The sequence below is a fragment of the Ipomoea triloba genome, chromosome 12 (assembly GCF_003576645.1).
Source record: "Ipomoea triloba cultivar NCNSP0323 chromosome 12, ASM357664v1".
Taxonomy (NCBI): Eukaryota; Viridiplantae; Streptophyta; class Magnoliopsida; order Solanales; family Convolvulaceae; genus Ipomoea; species Ipomoea triloba.
Genome location: NC_044927.1, coordinates 11,929,390 through 11,943,238, shown reverse-complemented (window position 1 = coordinate 11,943,238; position 13,849 = coordinate 11,929,390). Strand labels below are relative to the sequence as shown.

General features: G+C 38.7%; 2 protein-coding genes across 2 annotated transcripts; both read right to left on the bottom strand.

Annotated features, from left to right (window-relative positions):
• Nucleotides 1-6,455: 6,455 nt before the first annotated feature.
• LOC115999372 lies at nt 6,456-7,854 on the bottom strand. The gene is made up of 2 exons (XM_031239226.1): nt 7,312-7,854; nt 6,456-7,244 (listed from the first exon to the last, which is right to left on the bottom strand). Exons 1-2 carry the CDS (start codon nt 7,852-7,854, stop codon nt 6,456-6,458), a joined length of 1,332 nt encoding a protein of 443 aa, XP_031095086.1.
• A 3,479-nt stretch (nt 7,855-11,333) lies between these two features.
• Nucleotides 11,334-13,551, bottom strand: LOC115998392 (ricin B-like lectin R40G3). The gene is made up of 4 exons (XM_031237962.1): nt 13,257-13,551; nt 13,044-13,166; nt 11,773-12,001; nt 11,334-11,635 (listed from the first exon to the last, which is right to left on the bottom strand). Coding segments are annotated over exons 1-4 (582 nt in total). The 5' UTR covers nt 13,485-13,551; the 3' UTR covers nt 11,334-11,633.
• Nucleotides 13,552-13,849: the final 298 nt, after the last annotated feature.

Sequence of the window (13,849 nt, the reverse complement as noted above, 5' to 3'; positions counted from 1 at the left end):
ACTAAGCAATAAATGGAATACCCACTCTCGTGGGCTATTCACAATTGGAATACTCACTCTCGTGAGCTATTCACAATATATCCCTTAACCAAATTGTCCTCTCTCGAGGTACAATAGTCAAGTGCAATTGCGGGTGCTCTTTGATTCATAGACAAATCTAGCAAGGGTACAAGCAATCATATGCATCTAATTACAAGTATCAATAACATAAATCACAATTGCAACACAAGCAATAAACCCAAATAGATATTTCATTAAAACAAAATAAGAACTAGGCACATAGGTTCATAAACACTTTTATACCCAAAAATCCCAAAAGAAAGTTTAGCCTAACATGGCTAAAATAGATCCAACAAATATTCAATAAAGTTCAAAATAGAAAAGAGAAAGGAAGATATTCTCCCAAATGATGCCTCCAAGCTCTTTTCTTTGATCTCCTTTTCAAAAGTTGTGATGATTTCTTCTTTGGCTTTTGGAGATGATGAAGCTTCTTTTCCTTGTTCTTTTTCCTCTTTTTCTGACAAGAACCAGCATCCAACTTGTAGGGTTTGAAGAGAAAATGATGTTTTTATAGTGAGTGGAGAAAGAGGGGCAAAAATGACAATTTTTAGAAGCTGGGAATCGCAGATCTGCGACATTCGACGCGTCGAATGCAACACTCGACGCGTCGAATGTTTACAGCACCAAAACGAGGCTATTCTGCCTCATTTTTGGGATTTTCGACGCGTCGAAAATTGAGTTCGACGCGTCGAAAATTCCTGTGACGCAGTTCCGACTTGCGTCCTGATTTTGACCCTTTTCCCTTTTGAATCAAGCCTTGATGTCTTCATAAGAGTTGTAGCCCTTGAAGTCTTCTTTCCAATGGTTCAAGAATCACCTCATTTGGATATTCCTACGCTGAGATATGGTCCAATTACCGAGGTGTCGCCATGGTAGCGGGAATTTCAACTCTTTGGCTCGTTTGGATTGGCTTTTGCTCCCAAATGGTTCTAATGCACTTCTAAACACATCAAAAACATCTAAACCAAGCATTATACCATTTTAAATATAAAAACAAAGAAATAAGCATTGGATACAACATTTTATCACACAATTAACTATAAAACCTACATAATAATACAAGTAAAATAGGTACAAATGAGAGTGTATCATTGATAATTCCTAATGACTGACATATAATCTGCCTAAACTAAAACGTTGTTGAACAACATGAAAAACCTATACGATAGATCTATCAGAGAATTCAACATAATAGAAATCAAGTGCGGAAATATAAAGGGAAAATGTAAACTAACATAGATATTGGTTACCTAGTTCGATACAACGTGTATCTACATCTGGGGACGACCATCAGTGCATCCACTCCACTATCTCCAACACCAATCATATAGAAGGTAAGAGATGATACAATCTCACCCAAGTGATTCGCACAAGGTAAGTACCCAACTGTCCAAGGCTATGGCAGATTGTCAAAGTCGGAGATTTGTGCAACAGAAGTCCAAGAAAATCCCTTTCTTGGAGAGTCGCTCTGCCGCTGTCCGATTCGCTGACTCACTCTACACTACACCACAGCTGCATGGTCTTCATGTCCACAAATTAAGCATCAGTGAATAACTTCTCAAGTTCTTTTTTCTTAAATCACCAGAACTTGGTTATGAGAAGATGAGTTTATCAAAGTAAGTCTTTGTAAATCTAAGGGAGAGATAGTTTGTGATTCAAGTTAGAATGGCTTCGATCAATTTCTCAATTCTTGAATCAACTCCCTTTATATAGACTCTAATAATCTAGGTAGACACAATAATCTTAGTTTGAATGTCAATGTAGAATATTACCTTTATACCCTTTGAGGTGTCTAAAGAGTAGGGACGTTCTTGTAATGTCACCTCTTGAATTGTAGCTGCTCTGACAGATTAGCGTGGATAAGTTGGTGAAGTACAAGTGTACAACAGATACATTTTGGACGCTCTAGCATAGTATCTGATTGATTAGGTCTTCACTCTTAACACTGACAGACTCAAAACTAAAACCTATCTAATTTGCTATAATAATTCAGCTAAGAACAAGTTTGGGGTTTAGACTAAATACACTAACAAACTCCCCCTTTGGCTATTATTTGGTAAAACAACTCAATAAAAATGAATAAAACTTCATTGCAAAAACAACAATTACCAAAAACATATAAAGTCCTTAACAAAGGACAAACAATCTATCACAAAAATAAAGTACATATATACCATAAGATCATAAGTTGTGCACATCTAACAATTTTAGTGCAAGGTCTGTAAAACCATGTAAACTAACAAGTAACAGAGCAAATAAGTAACCTTCATCACATGTTACTCCCCCTAAATTCCAGCTACTCCCCCTTTTTGCTAAAGAATAGTCAAAGCAAAATTTTTAAACCGTAGGAATAAATCATCCACTCTCGGCTGTGGGAGTATCTGCTTTAGCTTTAAAGAGACTCAGGCGAAGAAGAATAGTGGCTAGCTTAGTGCGAGCAATGACGAGCTAATAGTTTATAAGGCGGTTCCCTGCCTCAAGCTCAGCCACTCTAACTTTTAGGACATTGGACTGCCTTAGGTCTCTGACATAGGGAGTGGTTGCATCATCATCGATGTCTTGTATCGGTGTATCTTTTGCTGAAAGTACGAGTTTAACATCCTTGACATGCTTTCCACCAAACAATCTTTCATCAACTTTGTATAGTGGTGCTTACCTGATAATCTCATGACCTTGTAGAGTTAAACCCTGTGTAGTAAGGATACCATAGATCAGATTGGGATAGGGTAACTTCACCCTCTATTCTCTAGGATGTATAAAGGTCAGGACATGCTCATAAATGCTTCGTCCCAGATCAAACTTCTTCTTAGTACTATTCCTGAACAGAAATGTTACTAGGTCCTTAGAGATTGTGTAATGATGTGCTAAGGGAATCCAGTTGTAAGTAGAGAGCCGGTGTAGGATCACAAACTTGGAACTTAGATCAGCATTGTATAGAATAGCAAATTCAATGGACGGCCACTAGGTCGTAACACCTCTAGTCAGAATTTTTGCAACTAGATCCCAGCCCGTGATTTCATCATCCTCTGTGAAGTCTCTTCCATAGTAACTATTTATCACTTCAGGGCTAAAATTGTACCATTTTCCCCTAATAAACACTGTGAAGAGCTTTCTGTTGGCTGGGTCATTTACTACATTAGTCAGGTTGCAGTAAAACTCACAGGTAAGAAACTTTGAGTGAGGGACAACATCCTCAACTATACCCATCAATCTGACTTCCTAGAGTAGTGGTATGATGTAACAAACAGAGTTCAGCTGGTTGATGTCAATATTTCTCTGCACAATCAGTTCTCTCTTCAACATAAATGCCCCATTTCTCATATGCCTCAGCATTTACCATTACTGGAATGTACTCAACCGATTCACAAGTATCTAACACTTCAAGGGTAACACTTATCTTCCTTGCTACCTTAGCCTTCTTAGGTTTTGGAAGTAGCGGTGGAGGAATCACTGGTGTATTTTCTTTAGTTGCAGATTACAACTGTTTGAATACTTGTTAGACAGGGGGATCAGTTTCCATTTCACTAGACACAGGGGTCTTCCTTTTCTAATCAGTGCATGGAGCAAGAACATGCATAGAAGTTGAATCAATGAATTTCTCAGGATGCTTTTTCCTTTTCGGCTGCCTAGTTCCTTTTACTGGGTGAACTAGGAACAAAAGTGGTGGATTGAGGTATCATCGGAGTTTGGGACAAGACAGACTCTAGATCCCTGACTTTAAAAAGATTAGATTTTGGATGTGCAGATTCAAGTTCTGAGGGACTCAGCTCATTTCAAAAACAAGATCATTAGACGAATCTTCTGCCCTAGTCATGATAATGTCACAGTTTGACTAATCAACAGGTTTAGGTTCAATAAAAGTACTTGGAGTTGCAACAAAATCCTTTTGATGTTCAACAAGTAAAGAGTCAAAGGGTAGGTTTGACAATTGAGTGACTGTAGCACGTAACTGACTCAAATTCTCACGAACATAAACTAGTACATTAATATCAGACTCAAGCACATTATCCTTAGGCTCACTAGGCTCTGAAACATAGACTTTGGAAACATCAGGTAAAACATGGGATTTAGAAACAGGAGCAATAGGAGTAGTCAACTGACTCTAAAAAATAGGCACATGTATATCAGTACTCAATTCAACAGATATAGGCACAAATTCATCAACAGATATACCTTCATCAACTTTAGAATTTTCAGAAGATAAGTCTATAGGGGTAGAAGTTTGTGTCCTTGATTAAATGACTTGAACATGATGCTTAGAGTGTTCCTCTGTAGCTTCCCTTGCCTGTCGATGGGCATTTTCCCCAGAGTCATTCTTTGATAAATGATCACTATGAGTCAGACTCAATAGAATTCTTTATTCTTTCGTTAAGGCGGAGAGCTGAACCAAGAATTTTCTTTCTTCCTCATGAATCGAATCACTATTCGCGACCTAGGATTCTATTTTATCATCAATGCAATCCCCGTTCACGTTTTTTCTTTTTCTTATCAATGAATATATCGAAAAGAAGGCTCCTGTCCTATTGTCATCTAATGGTTCTAGTACTTAAGCCGGTTGAACATACTATAGATCATTCGCCATTTGGAAAATTTGATTCATGTTTTCCATAGCTAGGCAATCAACGAACTCTGGATAATCGTTTATGACAGTAACGATTATTTCATCCACTAGTTATGGGTCGAGCTTGAGTTTTCTTCGAACAGCCATGCTCATAAATCGAGTAACAAGAGTTATATCATCCGGTGTGTGATTGGAGTAGAGTAATCTCACGATCATGTTAGTTACAACGTCCACCATTGATAGATGCTTGAGAGATTAAAAAAAACCCTAGGCTGAGATGGTTTTATTTAAACACTGAAGGGAATCAATTTGTCTTGACTGAGCAAACGATCTTTAGCATTAAATACGGACTGACACGTTGAGTGAAAAGATAGGCATGCAGCGTTGATGGTTTGTACGGATGAAAGGAGGTAATTTTGGTATTGAATATTATCCTTTTAGGTTGGTAGAGATAATCTAGGAAGTTTAGCTAATGAGTAGGAGAGTTTTCGGATCAGAAAACGATTAACTCTTGATAGAAAGGATCAGATAACTATTTGAATATATACCATTTATAAAATTAAAAAATTTAGAAGACTGGTATAGGATCCGATTTTACCTTCCGACCTAGAAATTGACTCAACAGTCTCTGTGACAGACTCCCAGTTCTAATATGAGAATCTCAAAATGGTTAGCATCAAGGGGCTTCGTCAGAATGTCTGCCAGTTGTTTTTCTGTTTAAACAGATTCCAATTCAATTTCTTTTTCTTCAACCAACTCTCTTATGAAGTGATGTCTTATATCAATGTGCTTTGTCCTTGAATGTTGAACTGGGTTCTTTGATATGTTGATGGCACTTATGTTATCATAGTAGAGTGTCATCGTGTCTTGAGAAATCCCATAGTCCAGTAACATCTGTTTCATCCATAAGAGTTGCGTATAACTGATGATGTATAAATGGGAGTGTAAAAGAAGGGTGTAAATTTCGTTCCGCTGAGGATTAGGGTTATGGCATGTAATTGTATGAATTAAGAATACTAGACACTAGAGTACGTGAATCAACTAGAATCCAAGCAACTAATAACTGAATGATGAAAATTAAAAGAGATCAATTGACTAAGGAGTTAACTGTATGATAAGGGAATGGGTCAGATTAGGGGTGTTGTAATCTTGATGTTCTAACAATCTCAGAATTAGGGAAAGAATAATTGACTTAGGGATTTATGGGCAATGCACATAAGAATTCAATTCAGCTACTTTCGTAATCAATAAACAGAATTAGGCTACAATTGCCCCACTGTCGTGATACATCAATCATAACCTTAAGCACCTAAGCATTGTAAGCCCCCAAATCTAACTATTCCCCACTCTCTTAAAAGTAAATAGTGCAAATCTCACACCAAAAATAACCCAAGTGACACCCCGTAAACAAAGAAAAACTCCTAACTCTACTTCGAACTAAAATAAAAAGAAAGATGTAGTAAAATAAAGTGCAAAAAGTAAAGGATAACATGGGGTGCCTCCCATGAAGCGCTGAGTTTACTGTCGTCAGCTCGTCTCAACCTCATGGATATTAGGTGGGATTGGAGACCACACAATCCGGTGGCCTTTTGAATTTAGACAGCTCCCTCATCCATCTTCTGTAGAAACCATCAGGACCAAAGATCTTCCTCCTATGTTTTGGAGCACATGATTTTTCAGGAGGTTCAGGATCAACAGGGGAAACATGCAAGTCCCCTAGCTCAATCTTTCTACTCTCATCATTGCATTCTCCCAGCCCATCTACCAAGTAACACTCATCAACATACAATGGTTGGTGCTTCGCCATTTTGAATATGTCAAACTCGATCTTGTTCTAAGCCACTTCCATCACTAGTTTCCCTCTCCTGACATCAATAAGTGCACCAGCAGTAGCTAGAAAAGGCCTACCATGTATAATAGGAACCTTGGCATCCTCCTCTATATCTAGCACAACGAAATCCCCCGGTATAAAATACTGATCAATCATAACCGGGACATCCTCAAGAATCCACACTGGCCGCTTAATGGAACGATCCGCCATCTGTAGAGTCATGGAAGTAGGCTTTGGTGTGCCAAGGTTAAGCCTCTTGCATAGAGAATATGGCATAAGGCTAACACTAGCACCCAAATCACACAGGGCACCACCGACTACAAAACCACCAATGATGCAAGGAATGGCAAAACTACCTGGATCTTTCAGTTTAGGAGGCAGTTTATGTTGAAGAACTGCACAAGTCAATGCTCTCTCGCTCAGATCCACCACTGCACTCTTCTCTGGCTTTTTCTTATTGCCTAAGATATTCTTTAGAAACTTTTTGTACGAAGGAATCTGAGTCACTGCTTCAACAAAAGGCATGGAGATCTCCAGCTTATCTAACATCCTATGGAACTTGCTCTCTCTATCGGACTCCTTTGATCTCCACAACCTCTGTGGATATGGTAACAGGTTGCAAGGTACAACCGAGTCACCTGCCTTCTTGTTCCTCTCAGGCTTCTTGCTAGAGACACTCTCATCCTGCACAGGGGCTTTTTCCTTAACACTATCTCTCTGCACCACAGGCAACCTTCTTATCAGTTTTCTCAACCTAAATGCCCTCATCCTTCTTATCAGTTTTCTCAGGCACTGGATCATTCGAAGGAAAAGGAGGATCCTTCAAAGCTAATCCACTTCTCGTGGTCACTGCATTCACCTGCTTCCTTGGATTTTCTGTGCTTGCTGGCAGTCTACCATTCGAAGATGAGGCTTGATTAGAAAACTGATTACAACCTCCTTGCTGTTGAGCCGTGAGGCTCTCTATCAATGCTTGTTGAGACTCTACGGTTGCCTGTAACTTGCTCGTCTGAGCCGTCTGAGCCATCATGTGGTTCATGAGAGTCTGCATATTAACATCCTGAGATGGTCTAGAGAAACCTTGACCCTGAGTGTTCCCAAAATTCTGATTCCCTTGTTGGAACTGCCCTTGATTTGGATTTTGATTATTCTGATTATTTCTCCACTGAATTCCTTGATTGTCACATCTGTTCCCTTGATTACCTTGAAAACCTGGTGGATGACTCCTCACTTGATTGCCCTGATTGTTCCAAGAGGGAACAAACTGATTTCTCCCTTGCTGCTGATAGTTCCCATAACCTTGCCCTTGGCCTTGTGGTCTAGAATAACCAATGAGATCAACTTGCTCCACATTAGGCTGAGGGACTTGGCTATTGGAGTCTAACAGATAACATGTCTCCATCCAACTTTCGTTGTAATGAATCCCTCTCCTAGACTAGCAATTAATTGTGGCCATCAATTAATAACAAGTAGAAAGCAAATCCCCAAATCAACATAAACCCTAGGTAAAAGATTCAATCACTTTATGCAATAATCACAAATTGAACATCAAGATTAACAATGGACCCCTAATCCAAACCCATAGGCGAATTACTCACGCATGATTGAAGTAAACACAGCAAGGCAAGAATTAAAGACTGAAATCATAGCTGTAAAATTAAGAATAAAAAGGAAAACTTTACTAACAATTCTTGAGAGTAATTCCAATCTGAACAATGATTCCAAGCTTGTAACCGAATTCAATGATGCAAATCTGCTTTATTCTATGCTATGGAAAACTCTAAAGAAGGGAAAAATTGCACTAAACTAAACTAGGGCTCGGAATGTCCCAAATATCATAAAAACGTAGAATAAATACTGGACAGCAGCTGGGTCACGGCCACCATCACGGCCGGGATCGGGGCCGTGACGTGGCGTGGCCAGCTGCTCGTCCGCGGTGGAGATCACGGCTGCCATCACGGCCGTGAGGCTGGCCGTAATGCGGCCTCCTGGTCCTCTTCTGACTCCTTTCGTGCTCCGTTGCTCCTTTCCGTCCCGGGGTAGATTCCTTATGTCTCGAAAACCAGTCCGAGATGACTAAAAATCCTTCCTTTGCTCCTCATTTGTGAATAAACTAAGTTTGATCAAATGTAACACACAAACGATAAATGTATCAAGGTAAAGGAAATAAGCAACAAAACTCCTAAATCGTGGGGCAAATAAAGGTATAAAATCATGTGTATCAACAACACCCTCCAACTGCAATATATTCAGCCTCAGTCGTGCTTAGAGAAATGAAAATTTTCTTCTTTCTCAGCCATGAAACCAAGTTTTTCTGAATAAAAAAACAACCTCCTGACGTACTCTTTCTATTATCAATATTGTCTGCCCAATCTGCATCACAGTAACCAACAAGGCATATCTGCATCACAATTCCCCAGTTGGTTGAGGCACCTATTATGGCCGAAAGGAGAAGAGCCCTACAAAGTTCTCTCAACAAACTAAATTGGTCAAGTAACAGACCACGTGACGATGAGGATGATATTCTTGCATCCATGTTTGTCATACTATCTGTCAGTAAGATTTTGCCTCACATTTTCTTCATATTTCTATTCTAGTCACTTTTGACTAACTATCCCTAAGGTGAATTAAGAGTTGCATCTATGCTCTAACATAATTGATTTCACTTGAAAACATCTAGTTCTGTCTTTCCACCCGGCACTAACATGAAATGCACATCCATTTCCAAGACATTCTACCCTAACATACTTTAATCCATTTTTTTCCAGAATAAATCACTCTTTTTGTGTACAACATAACTTATCATAGCAAGTTTGAATTGCACATTATCATCAAAATGCATACCTAATCAACAACAAAGGGTGGATCAGATTTAGGATTATTATACTTAGGGTACTCATCATTGTACTTTGATTCCACTCCATTCCCTTCTTCATTCTGCAATTCTTTTTCAATTATAGGTGGATCTTCTGAATCATAATACTCATAATTTGGTGCATCTTATGGTGGCACAAATTAGGGTACAATTTCATCATCTACTCTTCCTCTTCGTTTTCTCTTATCCCTACCTTGATTTGTATTTGTATTCTACTCACTCTCACTCTCTATCTCATGGTCACTATCACTAGCTCTTAGTTCCTTGGTCACTACCAATGCTTAAATCAGTCTCCTGCTCACTCCGATGGTCACTCACTTTCTAATTCACTCTCATGTTCAGCATCAGCCTCAACTTCACTCCCGTGCTCACCCCGTAATTCATCCTCAACCTCATCCTCAACTTGAACTTCACCCCCTTTAGACCCAGGTACACATAAACCAATCATTATTGTGTAGACCATATTATCAAATAATGTACATTCAGTATAAAAATAATGTACTTTTAGTATATTAAAAATGTACATTGTATTCAAGGAATGTACATTATTTGTGTACTGAATGTACATTATACTGTATAATGTACATTCAGTACACAAATAATGTACATTTAGTATATTAAAAATGTACTTTTTATTATGGTCCACACAACACTATGTGGACCATGGTCCACACAATAATTTGCCCACATAAACCAAGCACTTACTCATCTACCACATGTTCGTCATAAATCTCACACTTTTTATTTTGACGAGCAAGCTGAGTTAAGTGTAAACTACTAGCATCACTATTCAATAGCCTTAAAGATTGAAATGGTTCAATGGTCAACTCATAAGTGAGGATATTTTCTCATATCTTTGGTCTGATATATACTTGACTAAATGGGGATAACATATTAAGTCCGGGTCAGCGCGCACTACCTCAATCTCACCATTCAAATATTGGAGCCTATGCTTTTTGCACGAAATTACCACCATGGTGAATTATTAAATCCACAAATTCATTCATCCCGATAAAAAAAAAAAAAAGAATATTCAATGCACATTTTTAAACATAAAAGCAAAGACCACACTTTATCACTATATACACATACACAACAACAAACTTACAAGCAAGACCACACTTTAATGCGACTAAAAGAATCCTAGCAGGAGTGTAAGACCACACTTTATACACACATACATATTCAACAAATATCAGCCTAGCAAGACCACATTACATCAACATCATAAACATATACTATTCAACATACTACCTACCCTACCAGGCCTGCACTATATCCAATTAACACAATCCCTCCAAACACCATAGTATAACAACAGTAAGTTTAACACGATCCCAACAAAGACCACAAAAACCATACTTTTCTTTACATACCTTAGTCTCCATCATCCAGTCGCACCAGTTGATTTATGGATATAGGATCTTCCAGTCGCACTCATCATTTTTCGATTTAGGGTTTCGATTCCTCTTCGTCGTTTAGGGACAACAGTGAATTCCAGTCGCACTTGTTGTCTTTCTTGTTCTCAACTTAGGGATTTAGGGAAAACTGAGAGGATTAGGGATTTAGGGTTGTGTTTGGCTTCATGTTAAATGTTCAAATTAAAAACTTAAACACATCAACAAGAATGAAGCTCCGCATTAGCTAACAACCGGTGCCATGTCATCATGATAATTGAAAAACTTGTGAAAAATGCTTGACAGAAAGAAAAATCTTTGGTAAGTGAATCAAAATAAATGTTATAAAAGGTCATGGTGCATTATGAACAGTCCGGTATATTTCTTGGTGCGAAATGTCACTTCTTCCTTAAAACTAATACAATTCAATCTATAAAGTTAAATTTAGGCTTAAAGCTTTTAAAAATAGAAGTAACATAGGCCAGTCAAATCCAAAGTGAATTATTTGTTATAGTCATCTTATCAAGCATTAAAATAAAATAAAATAAAAATCAATAGGATCAATGTGCTTGGAAATGGGTAAAGTGATAATATAATGCTCAACCAGACTGGACACAAAAACTTTATTATTATGCAGTCTCGGCATTTGGCATAAAACAAATGCTGGCATACACCTTTAGGCTTTAGATCAGCAATTTCAGTACTCAGTTATATAAGATGGCCTCCTACAGATACATAGAGACCATGGGAGTCCATGAAGGTTATACAAGCATTAGCAGCAATACAAACATTACACAACACACAATACACAGTACACAAACAACACAGATAGGCATAGGCAACAGGCATATGCATAGCCTCCCCCCTTATTTAGCTGCAAATAAGACAGACACCACTGGCACTGGATAATCCTGCAAGAAACATGAAGGTTCAGTTCAGTAAACTGGATTTGATGAATCCTGATGACACATTGGAAAGAAATTTGTAGGTTCATGAAAATTATCGCGTTTAAGGATTTGGGTAGTCGAGGAGTGGGAAGAGAGCTTACAGTAGGGAACAATCTTCCAGCGTTGGTTGTCTCCTTTTGTCCATTCCCAGAGAACGACTGTAGTCCCATCGTGGACGCCGCCATGGTGTTTGTCACCATGGAATGCATCCATATTGAGGCGAATGTTGTTGACCATCCTGATTGCCTTGTAATTGTCCCCAGTGTTATGGCTCTCGCTCCACATGATCGATTCATCAAGATGATCAGGATTGTGTGGGATGAGTCGCACCTGAAAGCAAATTTAAGTCAAGGGTTAAAAAGAAACCAGCAGGTGCAGTAATCATAGCTCATAAAGAAAGAAAACCAGTTTAACCATTAACCAAGAAAGACCAAGACTTGATTAGATTGTCTCTACCAATGTAATGTAAGTCATCTAGTTTGCTGATCTCTTGCTGCTGATTGAAGAATTTTAGGGGACTCTAGTATTATACTGGGACTTAAAGCTATAATGAATGTTCACAGGAAACAGATATATAGGACAACATCAAAGCACACACAAGAAAAATAAGCTCATGACATGACCAAGGACAAGACGATAAGTAATTGTGAATGCATTTAACATGTGTGGTGTTTTTTTTTTCTTTCCAAGATTGGGAATGGGTCTCATACTCATACTCTCATCTGCTAGCCTTAATTAAGAATCAAGGAATTTCAAGCTGGGCAGAGGGTCTATACCACTGGCCACCTAATTTTTTTGAGTACTACTGACTCTGTAACAATGTAGTATCTGTTCATAGCTACTTTCTCAACCTACTGAAGCACAACGAGTCAACAGTTACAACACCCACATCCAGTGAGGCTTGAACCCATCATCCATGTGAGAGTGTTAATCGGGACACTGAGTGCCACTTGACCACAAGGTCTTTGGCACTGGCCACCTAATTAATTAATATATTATAATAATATTGGTCTAAACAAACTAAAACTCTTATTAGGACTAGGAGAGTGAAAGCTTCTTTAAAAATTTCATGGTAACTGGTAAAATACAACTTCAGTATCTCCAGAAATCTCACTTGGAGCTTGAGCTGGGATGACCTGTAGTTGTTGATTTCAGCACTTAAATGGAAGGTAAGTCATTTGATGGAACCAAAACTCCAGACAACAACAAATACATAATCAATTAGCCCTTAAATCATCACATACATACTAATAGTTATGCAAAAACTTAGGCATTGGATCCAACAAGAACAGGTAATTATCGAACACTACAGGTTGAATATACCAGGTAGCTGATCTAAGTGCATCAAGATTAAGTTAAGACAGTAATATACCGGGTGAGTGGCACCAATAGAGTGCTTGATAGCTTGTCCTGTAGCTTTATTCACGAGAACAAAGCTGGGTAACCCTTCTTCATCCTTAACTTTGGTGCTGAACTTCTCTTCCTTGTACCAGTGCTGAAAATCCAAGAATACATACTCGTTAACTAATCAAAACCCATAATTTCATTGCAGTTACATGACTTAGACCGTGCAGTGCCCCAATACCTGATGAGGATCGGAGGGATTGGCTCGGGCGAGAATGACCTTGCCGTCACGGACGGAGAGGACGTGGTTAGGTTCCGCCCGGCAGTAAAGCTTATAAGTAGGCTTAGGGGTGGAAGGGGACCCGTGGTGGACATGAACTACTACCGCCGGCTTCGGGGGCTCGTGGTGATGGACTACCGGCGGCGGCGGTGGCGGTCCGTGGTGGTGGTGGTGGCGGTGAGGATCCATTGAATTGGCTACTACGTCTGACTTCTGACGGTGTAACAGAGACTTGGAAGTGAATACAAGGAAGGGGGAGGAGGTGCTTTAATAGCATAAGTATTTTAATTTTTTTTTTCCGCAGAGCCAAAGTTTGTGAAATGGTTGATAATCACAAAATTTAAATTTAACTTTTTTTTAGATTTATCAGTCAGAATTTCTTAATTTGAGTAATACTGACTCTGTTATAATGTTAATAACTACATTCTCAACTTATTCATAATTACTTTCTTAATCTATTGAAACATAAAAGACCTACTCTTTTTTATATGGAAGTGCAACTGGGTGCGTCCACAAGGTCTTGACAAATTATAAATAATTTAAAACAGTTTATA

What these genes read in the sequence shown, in the direction of transcription:
- LOC115999372 (XM_031239226.1), bottom strand. Translation starts at nt 7,854, where the DNA reads ATGGAGACATGTTATCTGTTAGACTCCAATAGCCAAGTCCCTCAGCCT. An exon ending in CAGAAAATCCAAGGAAGCAG is followed by an intron (nt 7,245 to 7,311) that starts GTGAATGCAGTG and finishes CGAATGATCCAG; the next exon opens with TGCCTGAGAAAACTGATAAG.
- LOC115998392 (XM_031237962.1), bottom strand. Translation starts at nt 13,484, where the DNA reads ATGGATCCTCACCGCCACCACCACCACCACGGACCGCCACCGCCGCCG. An exon ending in ATCCCTCCGATCCTCATCAG is followed by an intron (nt 13,167 to 13,256) that starts GTATTGGGGCAC and finishes TTGGATTTTCAG; the next exon opens with CACTGGTACAAGGAAGAGAA. An exon ending in CTATTGGTGCCACTCACCCG is followed by an intron (nt 12,002 to 13,043) that starts GTATATTACTGT and finishes ATTTGCTTTCAG; the next exon opens with GTGCGACTCATCCCACACAA.